Consider the following 22,440-nt stretch of genomic DNA (forward strand, 5'->3'; position numbering starts at 1 on the left):
TTCTCTAGCTTTTATGAGAGCATTTGTAATATGTTGCGTGAAAGCCAAATTTATAGCACTAGCATTAGGACTTTTAGCAAGTGTTTGCAAGAACTTTATAACTTCAGAGATGTGGCAATCATCAAAATTCAAACCATTATAATCTAAAGCAATGGGATCATCATCCCCAATGTTGGAAAAAATTTCAGCAGCTTTATCACAGCGGTTTTAGCAGATTTGAGCGGTTTCTCGCTTTGCATTAGAAGTGGAAACATTGCTAACACCAATTCTTTTATTATTATTAGTAGGAGGTGCAGCAACATGTGTAGCATTAGCATTACTAGTGGTGGTAATAGTCCAAACCTTAGCTACATTCTTCTCTTTAGCTAGTTTTTCATTTTCTTCTCTATCCCACCTAGCACGCGGTTCAGCCATTAATCTTATATTCTCATTAATTCTAACTTGGATGGCATTTGCTGTAGTAACAATTTTATTATGATGATTCTCATTAGGCAAAACTTTCGATTTCAAAAGATCAACATCAGCAGCAAGACTATCGACTTTAGAAGCAAGTATATCAATTTTCCCAAGCTTTTCTTCAACAGATTTGTTAAAAGCAGTTTGTATACTAATAAATTCTTTAAGCATGGCTTCAAGTCCAGGGGGTGAACTCCTATTATTGTTGTAAGAATTCCCATAAGAATTACCATAGCCGTTGCCATTATTATAAGGATATGGCCTATAGTTGTTACTAGAATTGTTCCGGTAAGTATTGTTGTTGAAATTACTATTTTTAATGAAGTTTACATCAACATGTTCTTCTTGTGCAACCAATGAAGCTAATGGAACATTATTAGGATCAATATTAGTCCTATCATTTACAAGCATAGACATAATAGCATCAATCTTATCACTCAAGGAAGAGGTTTCTTCGACAGAATTTACCTTCTTACCTTGTGGAGCTCTTTCCGTGTGCCATTCAGAGTAGTTGATCATCATATTATCAAGAAGCTTTGTTGCTTCACCAAGAGTGATGGACATAAAGGTACCTCCAGCAGCTGAATCCAATAAATTCCGTGAAGAAAAATTTAGTCCTGCATATAAGGTTTGGATGATCATCCAAGTAGTCAGTCCATGGGTTGGGCAATTTTTAACCAGAGATTTCATTCTTTCCCAAGCTTGAGCAACATGTTCAGTATCTAATTGTTTAAAATTCATTATGCTACTCCTCAAAGATATAATTTTAGCAGGGGGATAATATCTACCAATAAAAGCATCCTTGCATTTAGTCCATGAATCAATACTATTCTTAGGCAGAGATAGCAACCAATCTTTAGCTCTTCCTCTTAATGAGAAAGGGAATAATTTTAGTTTAATAATGTCACCATCTACATCTTTATATTTTTGCATTTCACATAGTTCAACAAAATTATTAAGATGGGCAGCAGCATCATCAGAACTAACACCAGAAAATTGCTCTCGCATAACAAGATTTAGTAAAGCAGGTTTAATTTCAAAGAATTCTGCTGTAGTAGCAGGTGGAGCAATAGGTGTGCATAAGAAATCATTATTATTTGTGGTTGTGAAGTCACACAACTTAGTATTTTCAGGGTTGGCCATTTTAGCAACAGTAAATAAAGCAAACTAGATAAAGTAAATGCAAGTAAACTAATTTTTTTGTGTTTTTGATATAGCAAACAAGATAGCAAATAAAGTAAAACTAGCAACTAATTTTTTTGTATTTTGATTTAGTGCAGCAAACAAAGTAGTAAATAAAACTAAGTAAGACAAAAACAAAGTAAAGAGATTGAGAAGTGGAGACTCCCCTTGCAGCGTGTCTTGATCTCCCCGGCAACGGCGCCATAAATCTAGCTTGATGGCGTGTAACTCACACGTTCGTTGGGAACCCCAAGAGGAAGGTATGATGCGCACAGCAGCAAGTTTTCCCTCAGAAAGAAACCAAGGTTTATCGAACCAGGAGGAGCCAAGAAGCACGTTGAAGGTTGATGGCGGCGGGATGTAGTGCGGCGCAACACCAGGGATTCCGGCGCCAACGTGGAACCTGCACAACACAACCAAAGTACTTTGCCCCAACGAAACAGTGAGGTTGTCAATTTCACCGGCTTGCTGTAACAAAGGATTAACCGTATTGTGTGGAAGATGATTGTTTGCAGAAAACAGTAAAACAGTATTGCAGTAGATTGTATTTCAGTAAAGAGAATTGGACCGGGGTCCACAGTTCACTAGAGGTGTCTCTCCCATAAGACAAACAGCATGTTGGGTGAACAAATTACAGTTGGGCAATTGACAAATAAAGAGAGCATGACCATGCACATACATATCATGATGAGTATAGTGAGATTTAATTGGGCATTACGACAAAGTACATAGACCACCATCCAACTGCATCTATGCCTAAAAAGTCCACCTTCAGGTTATCATCCGAACCCCTTCCAGTATTAAGTTGCAAAGCAACAGACAATTGCATTAAGTATGGTGCGTAATGTAATCAACAACTACATCCTTAGACATAGCATCAATGTTTTATCCCTAGTGGCAACAGCACAACACAACCTTAGAACTTTACATCACTTTGTCCCGGTGTCAATGCAGGCATGAACCCACTATCGAGCATAAATACTCCCTCTTGGAGTTACAAGCATCTACTTGGCCAGAGCATCTACTAGTAACGGAGAGCATGCAAGATCATAAACAACACATAGATATAACTTTGATAATCAACATAACAAGTATTCTCTATTCATCGGATCCCAACAAACGCAACATATAGAATTACAGATAGATGATCTTGATCATGTTAGGCAGCTCACAAGATCCGACAATGATAGCACAATGGGGAGAAGACAACCATCTAGCTACTGCTATGGACCCATAGTCCAGGGGTAGACTACTCACACATCACACCGGAGGCGACCATGGCGGCGTAGAGTCCTCCGGGAGATGATTCCCCTCTCCGGCAGGGTGCCGGAGGCGATCTCCTGGATCCCCCGAGATGGGATCGGCGTTGGCGGCGTCTCTGGAAGGTTTTCCGTATCGTGGCTCTCGGTACTGGGGGTTTCGTCACGGAGGCTTTAAGTAGGCGAAAGGGCAAGTCAGGAGGGGGCACAGGGGCCCCACACCATAGGCCGGCGCGGCCATGGGGGGGGCCGCGCCGCCCTAGGGTTTGGGCACCCTGTGGCCCCACTTCGTTTCGTCTTCGGACTTCTGGAAGCTTCGTGGAAAAATAGGCCCCTGGGCGTTGATTTCGTCCAATTCCGAGAATATTTCCTTACTAGGATTTCTGAAACCAAAAACAGCAGAAACAAAGAATCGGGCACTTCGGCATCTTGTTAATAGGTTAGTTCCAGAAAATGCACGAATATGACATAAAGTGTGCATAAAACATGTAGATAACATCAATAATGTGGCATGGAACATAAGAAATTATCGATACGTCGGAGATGTATCAGCAGGCACCCGAGGATTCGGTTAGCCATGGTTTGTGAAAGAAAGGTTGAAAGGAGTGCTGACATAGGCATCCCAAATAGGCCTGCCGAAGATAGTACCCGGGGTTTACTGAAGGCCCACTACCCGAAGAATAAGAAGATTCGGAAGCCCAAGATATTATTAAGGAAAGTTAGAGTTGTAATAGGAAGCGTTATTTGTAATCTTACGGGATGAGTTAGAAACCATCTCGGACTCTGTAACTTGTACAACACGAATCCCTCGGCTCCGCCTCCTATATAAAGGGGGAGTCGAGGGACGAGGAAGGCATCGAATCATTGTTACAAACCCTAGTTTTCATAATCGTCGAGTACTTTTCGGCTGAAACCTTCGAGATCTACTTGCCCTCTACTTCCAACTAAACCCTAGCCTACAATCCATAGGCATTGACAAGTTGATACCTTGTCAATTGGCGCCGTCTGTGGGAACTAGAGGCGTAAGGATCTGATCTCGATGGCACGTTCAAGATCTTCGACATCATCAACTGCAAGCAACGCAATGGATCGAGGTAAACAGATCGCTGCTGGTCCTGTCGATTTTGTTCCTCACCCACCCTCCCGTTTGGATGCATATGCGTATCTGGCGGAGCCTATGGAGATGACGTTCGGAAGGTTTCGCTTTCGCGTCGAGAAGGAAGGATCGTATCGTGTCGAAATTCCGATTTCGTCGGGATCGTCGGCGGTCGATTCTGATTTTTCAAGCTGTACATCGTCAACCGAATCAGGAGAAGAAGAAACTTCGTCGACACGCTACGTCAGCACCAGGGCAAGAGAGAAACTCGCCAAGATCTTCAGCGACACCCAAAAATAAAAATAATTCATGGGAGCCGCTCTTTGAAGGTTTGTCTGGCAAGGGGGTTAGAGTGCCCACTACCATTCGTTGACAACAACAAACACCTCTCAAAACTTTACTTTTATGCTCTCTTTATGTTTTCAAAACCAAAGCTCTAGCACAAATATAGCAATCAATGCTTCCCTCTGCGAAGGGCCATTCTTTTACTTTATGTTGAGTTAGTTTACCTACTTCCTTCCACCTTAGAAGCAAACACTTGTGTTAACTGTGCATTGATTCTTACATACTTGCATATTTGCATTCATCATATTACTTTGTGTTGACAATTATCCATGAGATATGCATGTTGAAAGTTGAAAGCAACCGCTGAAACTTATATCTTCCTTTGTGTTGCTTCGATGCCTTTACTTTGAATTTATTGCTTTATGAGTTAACTCTTGTGCAAGACTTTTGATGCTTGTCTTGAAAGTACTCTTCATGAAAAGTTTTGCTATATGTTATCTATTTGTTAGCAACTATAGACCATTGCCTTGAGTCACTTCATTCATTTCATATGCTTTGTAATAGTATGATCAAGGTTATGTAAGTAGCATGTCACTACAGAAATTATTCTTTTTATCGTTTACCTGCTCGGGACGAGCAGGAACTAAGCTTGGGGATGCTGATACGTCTCCAACGTATCCATAATTTCTGTCGTTCCATGCTTGTTTTATGACAATACTTACATGTTTTGCTTGCACTTTATAATGTTTTTATGCGTTTTCCGGAACTAACCTATTAACAAGATGCCACAGTGCCAGTTCCTGTTTTCTGCTGTTTTTGGTTCCAGAAAGGCTGTTTGGGCAATATTCTCGGAATTGGACGAAATCAACGCCAAACCTCCTATTTTTCCCGGAAGGCTCCAGAACACCGAAGAAGAAGAGTCGGAGAGGGGCCAGAGGGCCACCACACCCTATGGCGGCGCGGCCAAGCCTGGGCCCGCGCCAGCCTAGGGTGAGGCGCCCCCAGGTGCCCCCCTGCGCCGCCTCTTCGCCTATAAAATCCCTTTCGACCTAAAAACACCGGACCAATTGACGAAACTCCAGAAAGACTCCAGGGGCGCCGCCGCCATCGCGAAACTCCAATTCGGGGGACAGAAGTCTCTGTTCCGGCACCCTGCCGGGACGGGGAAGTGCCCCGGAAGCCATCTCCATCGACGCCACCGCCTCCAACATGCTCCGTGAGTAGTTCCCCCATGGACTACGGGTTCTAGCAGTAGCTATGTCGGTATACTCTCCTCCATGTACTTCAATACAATGATCTCATGAGCTACCTTACATGATTGAGATTCATCTGATGTAATCGGTGTTGTGTTTGTTGGGATCCGATGGATGATACATTATGATTAGTCTATCTATAAAGTTTGTGAAGTTATTGTTGCTGCAATCTTGTTATGCTTAATGCTTGTCACTAGGGCCCGAGTGGCATGATCTTAGATTTGAGCTCTATACTTGTTGCTTAGATTGTATCTACAAGTTGTATGCACATGTCACTGTCCGGAACCAAAGGCCCCGAAGTGACAGAAATCGGGACAACCGGAGGGGATGGCGGTGATGTGAGGGACACATGTTTTCACGGAGTGTTAATGCTTTGCTCCGGTGCTCTATTAAAAGGAGTACCTTAATATCCAGTAGTTTCCCTTGAGGCCCGGCTGCCACCGGCTGGTAGGACAAAAGATGTTGTGCAAGTTTCTCATTGCGAGCACGTACGACTATAATTGGAAAACATGCCTACATAATTAATAATCTGGATGTTCTGTCTTAATGCTTTGATTCCTATCAATTGCCCAACTGTAATTTGTTCACCCAACACTTGTTACTTGTTATTGGAGAGTTACCACTAGTGTAGATCGCTGGGAACCCCGGTCCATATCTCATCATCATATACTTGTTCTATATGTCATTGGAAGTAGTATCAACTATTTTCTGGTGCCATTGCTCTCATATTGCTATTACTGCTGCTGTGTTACTGTTACTACTGCTCTCATATTACTGCTACTTTCACATCACCCCTGTTGCTAGTGCTTTTCCAGGTGCAGCTGAATTGGCAACTCAGTTGTTAAGGCTTATAAGTATTCTTTACCTCCCCTTGTGTCGAATCAATAAATTTGGGTTTTACTTCCCTCGAAGACTATCGCGATCCCCTATACTTGTGGGTTATCAAGCATCAACGGCGGGAGGCTGCGTCCGCGAAGGACGACGACGACTACTACTAGAGCGGGTCTGACCCGGAGGAGAAGGCGGCGGAGCAGAGGGCCATCCTCACGTCCTTCGAGATGCTGAATAAGGGCGAGGATGACGCCAACGAGGCGCTGCAGGAGTGGCTCCTAGAGGACGCAGCGGCCCACCGCGCTCTGGCGACCGCGCTGCGGGGGGAGCGGCGAGCGGCGGCGGCGAAGCGAAACATGGAGAGAGGCAACGATGGGGCGGGACCGTCAAGTGCTCCGAGGGACGACAAGTAGGCTAGGGGCGATCACGTAACCGTTTTCATTCAAACTTGTAATATATAATTAAATTTGCATGAAAAACTTTATATTTCGTATTATCAAAATGTTTTGAGACCTCGTTTGGGGGAATCGGCTGGAAACAGACACGCCCCAAAAGCGACACCACGTGGCGACGACCCCCAAACATTCGATCTGGCGCTCAATCCGAACGCATTTTGAGCGACGCGACTGAAGATGCTCTGAGTAGGGATGGCACCCGCAGGGTATGGGTACGGGTAGAGCCATCCCATACCCGTACCCATCACTTTCATTCTTACCCATCACCTGTACCCATACCCGTCAATGGGTATAAATTTTTCCCATACCCATCACCCGACAGGGTAAATGGGTACCCGCGGGTAAAAATACCCGCGCTTACAACACATCAAATTGATCTAAAAAATACGACAAGACGTGAAGAACTTGTAAATAGAGGTCTAATTCTCACTAACCTAGCAGCGATTGTAAGACCAAAAAGCATGATGTTCAGCCTAGCAACATGAAGACATGACTAGGGGGAAAGTTGAGTAATTTAGAATATTACGATGGCCCACTTGTTAAATTTAGATGGGTACATGGGTACGTGGGTATGGGTTCCATGATCCCATACCCGTACCCACTCTACCCGATGGGTATGATATGTTTCCCATCCACAAACCCATGGGTAATATTTTATCCCATACCCGTACTCCTATTGAGTTTTTACCCGGCGGGTACGCGGGTCATGGGTACCCATTGTCAACCCTAGCTCTGAGCCGCACTACTTCAGCGGAGCCCCAGTACTGTTCTAGTAGTCGACTACTCAAACGTGTAGCTTAGTAGTAGCCGAACATTACTTGTATCCTGATGAACTTGATTACTGAATAAAGCCCTCTAGTTCCCCTAAAAAAAGTAGTAGTACCAGATTTAAAAAAAAGTAGTAGTACAAAAGCTCAAAAAAATCAAATAGTAGTACCATCTTATGTTGCTGAATCGGATTATAAAGTTTGGTACACACGTGTATGATGGCAATATAAGATTATATTGTAACGAAAAATCACCCATAGGTCTGGCCATATGTCGGACCTATTGATATTCATACTTGTGCTCATAGCAGGAGTATTATTCATATTTTCCATTTTCTATTTTTTTGGATTTTAGTTTTATAAAAAGGTACTAAAAGTAAACTAGCAATGCAAACAAGAATAGAATCTTAGCGCTACGCTCCCCGACAACGGCGTCAGAAAAGTATCTTGATAACCCCAAGTACAGAGGAATACCGCAGTACAATTCAATAAATATTTGAGTGTCGAACCCACGAGAAGCTAAAGCCCTATAACCCACTTATATAGCCTTCTATGCAAGTCTAGGATCTATAATGTGTGTGTGTGAAGATGTTTTTACTATGAACCTATATGTGCTGAAAGTAAAATTTAAGAAGTAAAACTAATGCAATAAAAGTAAAGTGCATTAAAGTAAAATGAGATGAAGTGAAGTGAAGTGGAGTAACTCAAGGGGGTAAGTCTTCTACTACTCCCTCCGATTCATATTAATTGACTTAATGTATCTAGAACTAAAATGTGTCTAGATACATTCATATTAGAGTCAATTAATATGAACCGGAGGGAGTAGCAAATTGCTACTTCATTTATGTGGTTGTCATAATAAGTGAAGCACAAAGATAGTCTTTTTTAGTTTCTTCTAGAGATGAAAAATACATAAAACATGGTTTTTCTGTTCTGTAGACTTATAACCCAAATAAAGGGGATCATTGATAAATCCATATAAATCAATATAAAATATGGAAATAACATCATATATGTTGCAAATATGTGAGAATATATGTTAATAAAGTGCAAAGTTCATGTATGTATTTTACATGCATCAAATACACATGGATCATTATTGTTCTCCAGAACACCCCTAGTGATCATTGATCGGAGAGGCGTCTCGATCATGTCTGAGTAGTTCTCGAACCATAGGGAAACACAGTTAAGGGTTCAACGAAAGTAAAGATATCCCTGGATTCATCAGAATAATTGGATAATAAAGAAGATAGAACCATAAAGGTTCCCGAGAGAATCCGAAGGATGTTCGGAGTGGTTCGAGAGGTGTCTCGGATCATCGGGAATTTAAAAAATATGTATTATGTATTTATTAAGTGAATTAATATTTAATTATATATTTATTTATTTAATAAAGGTGCATCCCGCCTTAATGGAGCCATTAAGTGGCCATCCACCCCCACGAGCTTATAGGGGCGACTAGCACACTACTAGGAATATGACTATAGGTGCATCAATGTTAGTGGCGTGCCTGCTTTTACACACGCTACTGGTATTAGCTGTAGCGTGTGAGAAAAGGCCATGCTACAGCTAAGGGGTACCAGTAGCGTGGGCTCCTAAACAACACGCTACAGGTAAGTGGGAGCACGCTACCAAGGGCAAAAAATGCACGCTACAGATAGCAATTTTCCTAGCTGTGTAGGGTTTCGGAGGTGGGGGCGCATGGGCCCTTGGTGGCCCATCCGGCCACCTCCTAGGGTTGGCCGCACCAACCCCTCCCCCTTCCCCTATACAAGGTGGAGGTTAAGAAGGATGCTCGCTCTAGCGGCAGTAGTGGTCTCTAGGTTTTCTAAGGACCTCGAAGTTATTTTTATTATGTTTGGGATGCTTTGTATTTCTTATGAACTTGTGGATAAATTCAAATCTTTCCCAGAAAAAAGGTACGAAGAGGTGAACGAACAAAAAAAACGTAGTAAAGGAAACCTGGGAACCATTGAGATTTAAAGGGGTCGCTAGAAAATACCCATTAGAGCGATTCATTGAGCGATCTGAATGATACCAGCGTGCGAGCGCCATGGTGGAAGACCCATTATTTTTTATGGTGTTTGTGGTGGACAAATGAATGTTACCAAACACATATTTCTGGGCCAAGCAATTCCATCGTAGTAGTGCTAAGACTTTTCTCCTTCCCTTACCGCTCTTGTCCTCCCTCGCGTACAGAGACTCCCCGATGCTTCCTTTTCCGTCCTTCTCTGTCGGCTCGTCTGGCTAGAGAAGGTGAGGAGAAGGGCCCGGTGCCGCTTCCCACCTTGTAGATTCTCGACTCGTGGTTGTGTCCCGGTGTTGCGGCTTCTTGTCTTTGTGTTGGTGGAGCTCCATGCCGTTTTAGAGACGCAAGTAGGGCTGGGTTGGGATGTTTATCCTCGTCGCCGCTGTTTTTGTAGGCCTCCATCATGGCGCGTCCAGATCTCCTCCACCACTAAATAATCTCCAGGCGACTAGATCGAATCCATCTCTTTCTCCCCTAACTTGTTGTTGGCCTTTGAAGGATGGATTCATCTTAGTCCCCTATTGCTATATATTTTGAATAATCCGCTATCCTCTGCTGCTTCTCTCGCTGGATTTTGTCCATGAAATCCGCTCCATCTTGCGATTTGCTTTCAGTCCTCTCTCATGGTGTCTCAAGCGGATTGTTTTGGGGCGTTTGCATGTTTTCTCGATCGATATCTTGGTGACGCTGCTTGCTTTTCCTAACAATGTTTTTGTGTGCATCCTTGCGTTTGGAAGAGGCCGATGTAGAGCTGCTATCGGACCGTCTTGTGCCTTTCTTTTACCTCCAGTTCGGAGGCCCGCTATGCGGTCCCAGGAAGGCCTTGATTGCAGTTATGGTTCTAGATGGTGCGTGTGGCTCCGGTGTCGGAGATCTGCCCAAGTCAACGGGCGTAGTTTGTCGGTGACATGGACTCCCCAGTATTTGCTACGGTGGCGATTAATTCATCTTTGTGCCTTGCTGCTGGATTGGTTCAATCTGCTACACTAGCGACCTAGTGTCGTTTACAAGGTGAGCGGAGGTTCTGTGGCGTCTCCTCCCTAGTGGCAGCCGGGTTGGCTTGCCACTTTGCCAGCGACGAGTCAATTCTCGGGTTAGTGGAGGGAGGCAATGTGCGATGATGACGATGATGATGCAAACCTGGAGGTGGTTAGACGACACCCAACTACGTTGCGTTTAGCGGCGAGTGTTGTGTGTTAGTGTGTGTCTACTTGGACTTGTTTGTAATTTTCTGTTTCATTTTAGGGTTGCGTTTGTAATCGTTATAGGTTTGTCCCAATCCTATATCATGGCACGAGGATAATATTTATATATGTGGGGTTTGTTTGGCAAAAAAAAGCAGGTCCATTGTCTCTCACATGTGTATTGAAAAGTCATGACACGAATATTACCAAACGGCTCCAAGTAAAATATCATGTCACAATAACACCCTCGCTGGACAGGGGCCTCCTTAAAATCCATTATTAAAACGTAACACAGGGGCCGAAATGAAATAAACTCCCTCACAAAATCCGTCCCTTTACCAGATTTATTCATCTTTGTGCATTGCTGCTGGACTGGTTCAATCTGTTGCACTAGCGACCTAATGTCGTTCACAAGGTGAGCGGAGGTTTTGTGGCTTCTCCTCCCTAATGGCAGCCGGGCTGGCTTGCCAGCGACCGAGTCAATTCCTGGTCAGTGGAGGGATGCAACATGCGATGATGATGATGATGATGCAAACCTGGAGGTGGTAAGACGACACACAACGTTGCGTTCAGCGACGGCTGGTGTGCGTGACCACTTTGAATTTCTTTGTAATTTTTTGTTTCATCGATGTTGCGTTTGTAATCGGTATGGGTTTGTCCCAATCCTATATCGTGGTACGAGGATACTATTTACATATGTGAGGTCTATTTGGTAAAAAAATAAATCAGTTCCATCGTCTCTCACGTGTGTTGAAAAGTCATGGCACGAATATTACCAAACGACTCCTCCAAGTAAAATATCATGTCACAGTAACACCCTCGCTGGACAGACCACGAACTTATCTGCAGACATCGCAGTAGTATCAAACAAACACAGGGGTCTCCTTAAAATCTGTTATTAAAACGTAACACAGGGGCCCGAATGAAATAAACTCCTTGACAAAATCCGTCCCTTTACTTAACTTGCCCCATTCCCAAATCACACTCTCCACCCCACCGCCACCTCCAAGTCCCCGGCGACGCTCCTCCTCGACCTCGCCGCCGCCCGCTCCAGCCTAGGGTTTGAGGCTCCCCGGTGGCCGTCGGATCTCGTGGCCTCCCTCGATGCCCATATAAGGAGCACCTCTCCCCCCGAGGCTCTCCACCCAACCTCTCTCGCGCTCTAGGGTTTCCGCCGCCTCGACGACAATGGGGTTGGGACGCACGGTGGTGTCCGACGACGAAGGTGCTCGATTTCGTTGCTCATTTCCGCGGTTTCGGGTGTTTCGGTGCTCTCGGCGGCGGTTTCGGTGCGTTTTCTGATGGAAATCTTTGTGCTTCTGTTCGAACCCTAGAAGAGGACTTTATCGAGGCTGAGGAGGAGGAGGATGAACCGCGGCCGTCACGGAGGGGCAGGGATGACGTCGACGAGCAGGACGACGACGATGATGAGGAGGACGAGGAAGGTCAGTTTGATTTCTCCGTTCTGTTTGATTCGGCTGGTGTAGTTTGCACTAGTTGCCTTTTTTCTACTAGATGAATCGCCTGTGGTTTCTTCACGACCTAGTATGGAAAAATTATTGGGTAAAATTGTTTGTGAGCAGAGGAGGGACAGAATGAATATGAGAAGGATGGCTTCATCGTTGATGATGCCGATGAGGATGAAGAGGAGGAGGAAGAGGAAGCAAGAGCAAGTGATGATGAAAGACGCAAGAAGAAAAAGAAAAAGAAGAGGTAGTTGCTTTTGATGCCTCGTTCTGTAACAGAGTATGACTTCTTTGTAAGTTCCTAAACTGCAAGATATGTGTGGCCAGGGAATCAGAGGATTTTGAGCTTGATGAGGATGACTACATGTTGCTCCAGGATAATAACATCACTGGCATCCATCGTCCAAAGCCTGCTGTAAGCTTTAGGATATCTGTGTCTGGATTGAGCTTTCCTGCTCCAGTCTTTATCATATTTCTCAAGAATGGACCTTTTCTGCTTACTCTAGGGAAACAAATTTAAGCGGTTGAAGAAGGCAGGAAGGGAATCCGAAATGGGTGAGCATTCTGGCTTCTCTGATGACAATGCATCGGGTAAAAGGCGTACCGCCGAGGAGAAAGTTCAGTATTCCTTGTTTGGAAATGAAGGTAGCTGCTTCTGATTCCATTTTATCTTGCTTGTATTCCATCCCAGTAAGTTTTGCTCCTTACTTTTTATTTGCTGCAACACCATTTGATCAGAGCCCTTTGAGGAGGATATTGTCGAGGAGGATCAGCAGGCAGATGAAGATGATGTTGCTGAAGATGACATGGATGATGAAATGGCTGATTTCATCGTGGACGAAGAGGAAATTGATGGGAATGGCCAAGTTGTGAAGTACGTGCTTCTGTTTTGTATTTTGTGTCAACTGGTTTGGTATTGATGTGAAATTATTATTCAGATCATGTTTGCTAAATGTACATGTGCTATTGTATTGCAGAAGGAAGAAGGTTAAAAGAAAGCCTCTTAGACAAGCTGCAGGTGTTTCATCATCTGCTTTGCAAGAGGCCCATGATATATTTGGGGATGTTGATGAGCTTTTAGCACTAAGAAAGCAAGAGCTTGAGAGGGATGCTATTAATTCTGGCGAGATGAGAGGAAACAGGCTTGAAGATGAGTTTGAGCCATTTATTCTTGCAGAGAAGTATATGACACCCAAGGATGAGCAAATCAAAGAAAATGATGTACCTGAGAGGATCCAGGCGAGTACCATTTAGACACCTGTGAAAGACAGTATTGATTTTATTTGATAATAATCAATGTCTTCTATTGATCCTTTTGGCAGCTGTCTGAGGAATTAACTGGTAATCCTCCGGGTCTAGAGGAGAACTCAAGGAGGGAGGAAGAGAGTGTATGGATACACAACCAGCTCACTGGTGATGGATTTCTCTCCTTTTTTGGCAATGAGCGTGCGAACAAGGAGATTGAACAGACTGACATTGTGAATGTCTTGTATATGCTACATGTCAACAAATTTGAAGTACGGTTGATCTTGTTATGTAATTTCTTATCTTTGATTTGCTGATGTAGTTATTTTGTTGCCAGTTATAATCTATTGCTTCGTGTAATTCCAAATTTGATCTGCTGATATATTTATTGTCTCCTGTCAGATCCCATTCATTGCAATGTATAGGAAGGAAAGCTGCCCGAGTCTGTTGGACCATGATGTCCATGAACCAGAGTATGACGATGGCAAACGTGAAATGACGTGGCATAAGGTAACTGTGCACACACTAGGCAGGTGTTGGTCTCCCATAATTCATCAAGATTTTACAATTGCTGACACAATTCATGTGCTTGTAGCTGCTTTGGGCTGTTCAGACCTTAGACAGGAAGTGGCTACTTCTGCAGAAGCGCAAGCTTGCTTTGCAGATTTATTATGAAAAACGATTCGAGGAAGAGAAACGAAGAATAGATGATGTTACAAGGCAGACACTCAATCGGCAACTTTATTACTCTATTATTGAAGCACTAAATGATGCAAAATCTGAGAAAGAGGTGGAAGATGTGGACGCAAAGTTCAATCTACATTTTCCTCCCGGCGAAGTTGAAGAGTTAGGTCAATTTAAGCGACCGAAAAGGAAATCCCTATACAGTATTTGTCACAAGGCAGGGCTGTGGGAGGTTGCTAACCAATTTGGCCGGAGTGCTGAGCAATTAGGCCACCATCTAACTTTAACGAGCGTACCTGTACGTGAACTTAGCTCACACTTCACAGTAACAATACTGTATATGCAACCTATCATTTGTCCGCATCTATTCTTGCGGTCTTGCCACCTGGGCTGAATACATTGTACCATTCACACCTTATCTGCATTTGATTATTTCAGGAAGCGGGCGAGCTTGACAGCGGGAAAGATTCTCCTGAAGATGTTGCTACAAATTTCACATGTGCAATGTTTGAAACTCCACAAGATGTTCTTAGGGGTGCCAGACACATGGTACCCAACATCTCACATATTTAACCATTCTTTGTAGGGTCCATTCATTTCCTATGACCAAAACATCTCACATATCGTGCTTGTTTTTTATCTCATCAGGCAGCTGTTGAGATCGGCTGTGAGCCTATTGTAAAAAAGCATATCAGGGGTATCTTCATGAACAAGGCTGTTGTCACAACAAAGCCCACACCTGAGGGCAATTTGATCATAGATCCCTACCACCAACTATCAGGTGTTAAATGGCTGCGAGAGAAACCACTAAACAAGTTTGTAGATGCACAGTGGCTTCTTATTCAGAAAGCAGAGGAAGAAAAGCTCCTCAAGGTTACCATATCATTACCAGAGGATGCAAAGAAAGAGCTCATGTCTGAGGCTCGTGAGAATTATCTAAGTGACTGTGTCAGCAAGTCTGCACAATTGTGGGATGAGCAACGGAAGATGATACTGGATGATGCCTTCCTCAATTTTCTTCTTCCATCAATGGAAAAGGAAGCTCGAGCGCTGTTGACAGCAAAAGCCAAAAGTTGTCTCCATATGGAATACGGACAGCAGTTCTGGAACAAGGTTTCTGTTGCTCCATGGAAGAAGAAGGATTCTGACAAGAAGGATGCTGACCTTGATCTGGATGATGAATCAGAGCTGAGAGTTATGGCCTGCTGCTGGGGTCCTGGGAAGCCAGCAACCACGTTTGTAATGTTAGACTCATCAGGAGAATTGGTGGATGTTTTGTATGCTGGTTCTCTCAGTATTAGATCTCAAGGCGTTGCTGAGCAGCAGCGGAAGAAGAACGATCAGCAGAGGGTTTTGAAGTTCATGACTGACCATTCACCGCAAGTTGTATGTGTAGGAGCATCAAATTTGAATTGCAGACAACTCAAGGATGATATCTATGAGGTATTATGCTAATTTACTTATCTTTAAGTAAACCATGTCTGTTGTTTCATCATTACATAAGTATACGGCTATACACGAGTACCTCTACGTGTATGTTTGGACAGGGCCTCAACCACTTAAGCTTGATCTTATCTCTCTTTATATAGAGGAAATCGCACAAACCAATAACTATTGATGTCGTTGTTGCATAAACTACTCACTTTAAAAGTTTTTTGCACATACCACCAATTATTTTTTTGCAATAGGTTGCACATAGGTCCAAATCCTATATTAACTTGATTAACATCAGATCTGACGATTTGGGCCCATGATGCAGTGATGATGTGGCATTGCGTGTGCACGTGCAGCTAGTTGTCTCGTAATTTTTGAAAAGTTTGAATTTCAATAAAAAAGTTTGGCCCAAATTTCTAAGAAAGTGAAGAAACTTTCAAATGGCTCGTCAAAATTGTTTCAGACTTTCACATGCTAGTTAGTTCATATTGTTTCAGTTACTAGATTATTTAAGATGTTTTATTTCTGAAGATTTTACCAAATGTTGGTTGAATCTCATATAAAATCACAAAACTTTCAAACTGTAAGATTGTTCAAATTTTTCTAGATCAGTTAGGGTACATTGTCAGCTGATGACATGTGGACAGGCAGAGCAGATCATCACAAACTCGTTGGCCCTGGTAGTCAGACCTGTTGGTAATTAGCTTAACCTGTGATTTGGACCTATGTACAACCTATTACAGGATAGTTGGTGATTTATGCAAAAGACATGTAAAGTGAGTAGTTTGCGCAACTACGACACCAATAAATGGTGGTTTCTGCAATTTCCTCCTTTATATATGACAGTTTGCTATCAACAACGGCATCATGTATCACCTTGCTATTGTAGAACATCACATGTCATTAGCTATTGTTGATGCTGCATACATTAGCACTACTGCACCTTTTTTCCTGTTGCGACAAGGAGACACAAGATGCCATCCCATCTTGGGCTAGCGGGCTTCATGGGGTTGCAATAGATTTTTAATGCCTACTGTTGCTGTTACATCACTAAAAACTGTGTTATTTGACTTGTTTTGCCTGCTCCTTTGCAATGAAAAATGCAGTTGCTCCATTTTCTTTTCACATTTATATTTCCTGCATCCTTCTGTTCAACCTCTTCATCATGGGTGCTTTAGTTGCTTTTGGATTGGTTGATTTTTCATATATGTGTCTACCTTAAGTTGGGAGGAGCCAGATCGCAGTGAACAACACAATAACACTTGTCTATAGCTGATAATATGATTTGCTTCATTCTATACTGACTTCCGTCCTTGCATAGGTTATATTTAAAATCGTTGAAGATCATCCAAGAGATGTGAACCCGCAAATGGAAAATTTTAGCATTGTCTATGGTGATGAATCCGTGCCTCGGTTGTACGAGAACTCTCGCATATCTTCAGATCAGCTGCCTGGCCAGTCAGGTACAGTGCGTTGACTTACTGTTTGCTCTTTTGATCTTGAACCTTCCAAATAACTCTTCTTTTGTATCTTAATTTGTGTATAGCTATCGTGAAGCGTGCGGTGGCGCTTGGTCGGTACTTGCAGAATCCTTTGGCGATGGTTGCAACACTCTGTGGACCTGGGAAAGAGATACTGTCATGGAAACTCCACCCCCTTGATCAGTTCCTTACTCCGGATGAGAAGTATGAAGTTGTTGAGCAAGTAATGGTCGATGCTACAAATCAGATTGGCTTTGATGTTAATCTTGCTGCTAGTCACGAGTGGCATTTTTCCACTTTACAATTTGTTGCTGGTCTGGGGCCACGTAAAGCTTCAGCGTTGCAGAAAGAATTGGTGAGAGAGGGATCCATCTTTAGTCGCAAGGAGCTGGTAAAACCTCTTGGAAGGAAGGTATTCATGAATGCGTCTGGGTTTTTACGTGTCCGACGAAGTGGTGCAGCTGCAGGCAGTGCTCAAATCATTGATCTGCTTGAGGATACACGGATCCATCCTGAATCATATGCGTTAGCAAAGAATTTGGCCAAGGATGTCCAGTCCGAGGATGCAGATGAAGTGAATGAGATGGATGATGATGAGCAAGAGATGGCAATTGAGCATGTAAGAGAAAAGCCAAAAAAACTTAAGAGTCTTAAGATCGATGAATACATGAAGAGTATTCCAGAGGAGTCTCGTAAAAGGGAAACATTGTATGACATTAGGGAAGAGCTACTGCGTGGCTTTTCTGACTGGAGGATCCAATATGCTGAGCCAAGTCCAGATGAGGAATTCTGGTTGCTTTCTGGTGAAACTGAGGATAACATAACAGATGGAAGGATTGTTCAAGTAACTGTCCGTAACATACAAGAGAACCGAATAATGTGCACATTTGATTCTGGTTTGAAAGCCATAGTTATGGGAGACAATTATTCTGATGAAGGCTATGACCCAGAATCACTTCAGTTGCATGAAGGTGACGTATTAACTGGCAAAATTAAGAATGTGAACAAAAATAGGTTCATAGTTTACCTAACATGCAAGATCTCTGAATTGAAGAGAAGGCCTTTCTCCAGAAATAATCATGATCCTTACTATCATGAAGAAGATATCATTCCAAGCCAGAATGATAAGATCCGGAAACAGAAGGAACTTGCAAAGAAACATTACAAGCCTCGGATGATTGTTCATCCTCACTTTCAGAACTTCACAGCTGAAGAAGCAATGCAGGTTTGCTGTCCTAGCTGTTAAATAGATTCTGTTCTGCACACTTCCTTTCTTTTGCTCTTTCGTTCCTTGGTAATAACTTTGTCTGTTGAAACAGTTCTTGGGAGACAAAGAGCCTGGTGAGAAGGTCATTCGGCCTAGTTCTAGGGGCCCATCATTTCTAACACTTACCTTGAAGATATTCGATGGTGTCTTCGCACATAAGGAGATAACTGAAAGCGGCAAGGATCATAAAGATATTACAAGTTTACTTCGCCTTGGAAAGACGCTGACCATTGATAATGAAACTTTTGAAGATCTTGACGAGGTCAGTGCATGAAATAAATTTGAGTAGTAATGTTGCTTTGGGTTCATATCAATTGGCTGCAACCTGCAATTCTATTTCTTCTTTATCAGTTAGCTGCTTTTTTTTCCCGCTAACATGTGAATCTTTCCTTCTACAAATGCACAGGTAATAGACAGATATGTGGATCCATTGGTAGGCCACCTGAAAAGCATGCTCTCCTATCGTAAATTCAGGAAGGGGTTAAAAGGAGAGGTTGATGAAATGTTAAGGGCAGAGAAGACAGAGAATCCTATGAGAATAGTCTATTGTTTTGGCATATCCCATGAACATCCAGGCACCTTTATATTATCCTACATTAGGAGCACAAACCCACATCATGAGTATGTAGGGTTATACCCAAAGGGCTTCAGATTCCGGAAGAAGGATTTTGACAGCATCGATCGCCTTGTGTCATATTTCCAGAAACACATTGACAAACCACCACCGGAATCTGGCATGTCAATGCGAAATGTTGCTGCAATGGTTCCTATGAAGAATTCAGATTGGGGTTCTGGTGGTGCTAATGATGGGTGGAGGGGAGATGGTGACAATGGTAGGGACAGACCTTTCTCTGGAAGATCAGGTCAGTGCTTAAAGTATTGCAATTTTTTGTTGTCAAGCTTAGCATTTGATTTGTTTAGCCATCTTTACCACTTACCATATGCTTACTCAGGATAGATCTGAATGCTAAGATGGCTTTCCTTGAGAATTTTTTAGGGTAATCACATGAAACAAATATTGGAAAATTACTCTGTTTGTTTTATTTCTGCCTACTCACAAGTTTGTGATTTGTAAAACATCATTGTATTGTAGAGTTGACACTAAAATCTTGCCAAAATAACGCTTTAAGATTGTCAGAAGTACACAAGCACTCTTAATGTATCATGTTTCTTCCTTTGAAAGCAGGAGGTAGGTTTGATTCAAGGGACAGCTCTGGTGGCCGTGGTCGTGGGCGCGGGCGTGGGCGTGGGCGAGGTAACTTCGGCAGCGATGATGGTGGTGGTGGCGGCGGCAACAGTGGGGGTTGGACTGATAACATCGGCAGTGGTGGAGGTGCATGGGGCTCTGGAGGAGGATCTGGAAGTGGAGATCCCGGATGGGGCGGCGGCGGTGGTGACAATAACCGTGGCGGCGGTGGAGATGGAGGCTGGGGTGCACCTGCAGCTGCCTCTGACGCTGGTGGTGGAGGCTGGGGAGCACCTGCCGCTGCCTCTGATGCTGGTGGAGGTTGGGGAGCAGCTGCTCCTGCTGGCTCTGGTGCTGGTGATGACTCGGGATGGGGCAGCGCCAAAAAGGCGGTTCCAGCACAAGATGGCGGAAGTGGTGGTTGGGGTACCGGTGGTGGGGGCTGGTGAAGGGTGCGCCGTGCTGCCTGCATAAACCCTTCGTAGAACTATCAAATGGGAAACTTCTTTTTGTTTGAATCCTGTTAAAGACTCTGCTTACTGCTATCGACGGGAGAAAATTGCCACTATGTTGGGACTTGCTAATCTACTAGTTGCTGCTGGTCTTGTGACTTTCTGGACGGCCTTATATCTGAATGCATGTACAGGTTCCGCGCATTTGTCTTTTGGTTCTTGGTAGCCCTCATTATCCTATGATCGCGATGCTTTATTTTCTATTTCAGTTAGCTTTCGCAGTCCGCTTCATGTTATGATAATATTAATAATAGATCTGCCACGTATGATCGCGATGCATTAGTATCGGTTGGATTTGCCACGTATTCAGGATTATTTTATGGTGTATTAAAACTGCCGGTTCTAGCTCTAATATAATTGCAGTAGTAGATGAAATCGTCTAAAAAGAGGAACTTAATCGAGAGTATGCATGCTATGTGGACTCTCGAGAAAAGGAAAGAGGAGCTTGAGGTGGTGCCGGGTAAGCACCCATTCTCAAGAGATTGTTCGTGGCTGCCATCTGTTGTTAGCGTTGCAAGTGGGACGGACATGGGATGCCCGTATCCCAACTGATCCTGCCCGTCGGGACCAATAGGGATAGGCAGGAGATTAATTAGCCCGTACGGGATTAGTGAAAGTTCTTAGAGGGACAAATGGGATTAATAGCGTGTTTGGTAAACGGATGGCAGGGGATGGGATGGGACAGGGGATAGTTGGAAAATCCCATCCCACCTGAAACTTTTTCTGTTGTGGCTGGAAGGCAACATGCAAGATCGGCGGTCTGGATGCGCGTGGAATTCCGTCCTGGTGAAGCCCGTGAGACGTGAGTGTGTTGGTTCCACACGCCGCCTTGTTGGTTTCCTGCACGACAACTTACAGGAAAAGCATGGGCGAAGGGTCGACCATGGTCATTGAGCAGTTTATTAAGCGGTACAATAGGAGAGAGCGTTAGCCTCCGTTTATTCTCAAATCTCAATACATACACAAATTGTGCTCACCAAGACATTGTACTAGTACACATATGGCGCAGACTTTGAACGACCACGGACTGCCATCCATCAAACTGGGCACATCTCCACGGGTTGATCAGCTTGGCCTTGGACTTGAGAAGTTGAAGCGCCTTCCCTTTTCTTTTCTTTCTTCTCATTCTCCTCCTCCTCCTCCTTCTCCTCCTCCTCCTCATCATCATCATCATTCTCATCATCACCATAATTTATATCTTCTTTGTCTGTAGGCTCTGGACTCTGAATCATGGATGCCAAGGTTTCCATGCCGAGGAACGCCCAGAGGAGCCAGACGGTTGTGAGGTACTACTCCCTACCTTCACCTAGGCTCTTGGCATGTAGATAGCCCCTGCATCTGCTTGCAGAGTAGCATAGCATCTCCACCCACACACCTCGGATCACTGTCCACCTCGCCTCCTCTCCCAGCTTCATTAGCTCTTCAGCGAGGCGACATGCCTCCGGAATGTGGGTAATAGTGTATGTCCGTTCTGCGGTGTGGAGTGTTGTAAAGACCGAATTAGCCTTATGCACCAAAAGATTTTGTTAATATACTCAAACTCGGGAAAAGAAACAAAAGAGTACAACAAGAAGTACCTCTGATTGTGACCGGCTGCTCCACCTTAGCAGTATGCACCATGACTTCATGTGTAGGAACAGGGGCCGTCGACTTCACCGTGTTCATGATTTCCTGTGCGAGCGCCTCTTCGTTGTGGAGCGACACATTGCTGCCTTTCAAGATGATGTCGAGCTCATAGATAGCCAAGTCCAGGATTCCCGGTCTGGTGCCGAGCATTAGCATATGAGGAGGGATGGATAGTAGGTACATCATGTAGTTGGATATCACTCTGATTCCATTGATACACTCTTCTTGTCCGCGAGAGGCTGTGCTGCCAGTGCCATGGTTGTGAAAGCAAAGGTCGGTGGCCATGTGCCAGAGAAAGACGCTCTGGTCAAACGGCCTTTCCAAGCTCCACTGAAGCTGAAGCTGAGGATGCCTCCCATGTGCCCGTTCCCCCCTGAGATTTTTGAATCTCTTGTAGCTTGCAACATCGTGTATGCACTTCTTCCACCCACTTTTCACATGCTGACTAACCAGCCCAGTGATCTGGAGGGCTGTAGGCACCTGCCAATACCACTGCTTGTTGATGTACTCCCTAATACCGTTGAAGGCAGCAAGCTTCATCACCGAGTTGTTTTGTGCTACCCTCAAATAAATAATAGCCATTAATTTTCGTCCATCCAATGGTCCAAAAAAATTCATACCACAGCTGAAAACGAGAGAGGTATGTTACCTCTCACAATTTTCGCACCTAAAAAATGAAAAAACATCGGTGGTCCGGCCCAATTGACAGGCCCAGCCCAGTAGATTGGTCCAGCCCCATTAG

At 43.9% G+C, this 22,440-nt stretch overlaps 1 protein-coding gene across 2 annotated transcripts; it reads left to right on the forward strand.

The window, feature by feature from the left end:
• Positions 1-11,759: 11,759 nt before the first annotated feature.
• Positions 11,760-20,216, forward strand: LOC127327373 (transcription elongation factor SPT6-like). 2 transcript variants are annotated; one of them, XM_051354143.2, is made up of 17 exons: positions 11,760-12,022; positions 12,132-12,242; positions 12,381-12,510; positions 12,591-12,678; positions 12,770-12,908; positions 13,002-13,137; positions 13,241-13,502; positions 13,586-13,780; positions 13,911-14,018; positions 14,104-14,490; positions 14,631-14,741; positions 14,841-15,635; positions 16,948-17,089; positions 17,173-18,332; positions 18,427-18,636; positions 18,781-19,237; positions 19,561-20,216. In XM_051354143.2, exons 1-17 carry the CDS (start codon positions 11,986-11,988, stop codon positions 20,007-20,009), a joined length of 4,917 nt encoding a protein of 1,638 aa, XP_051210103.1. In that variant the 5' UTR covers positions 11,760-11,985; the 3' UTR covers positions 20,010-20,216. The 2 variants fall into 2 exon arrangements, with proteins under 2 accessions (XP_051210103.1, XP_051210104.1); XM_051354144.2 differs by having other exon boundaries at positions 12,135-12,242.
• Positions 20,217-22,440: the final 2,224 nt, after the last annotated feature.

The sequence above is a fragment of the Lolium perenne genome, chromosome 1 (genome assembly GCF_019359855.2).
Source record: "Lolium perenne isolate Kyuss_39 chromosome 1, Kyuss_2.0, whole genome shotgun sequence".
Classification (NCBI taxonomy): domain Eukaryota; kingdom Viridiplantae; phylum Streptophyta; class Magnoliopsida; order Poales; family Poaceae; genus Lolium; species Lolium perenne.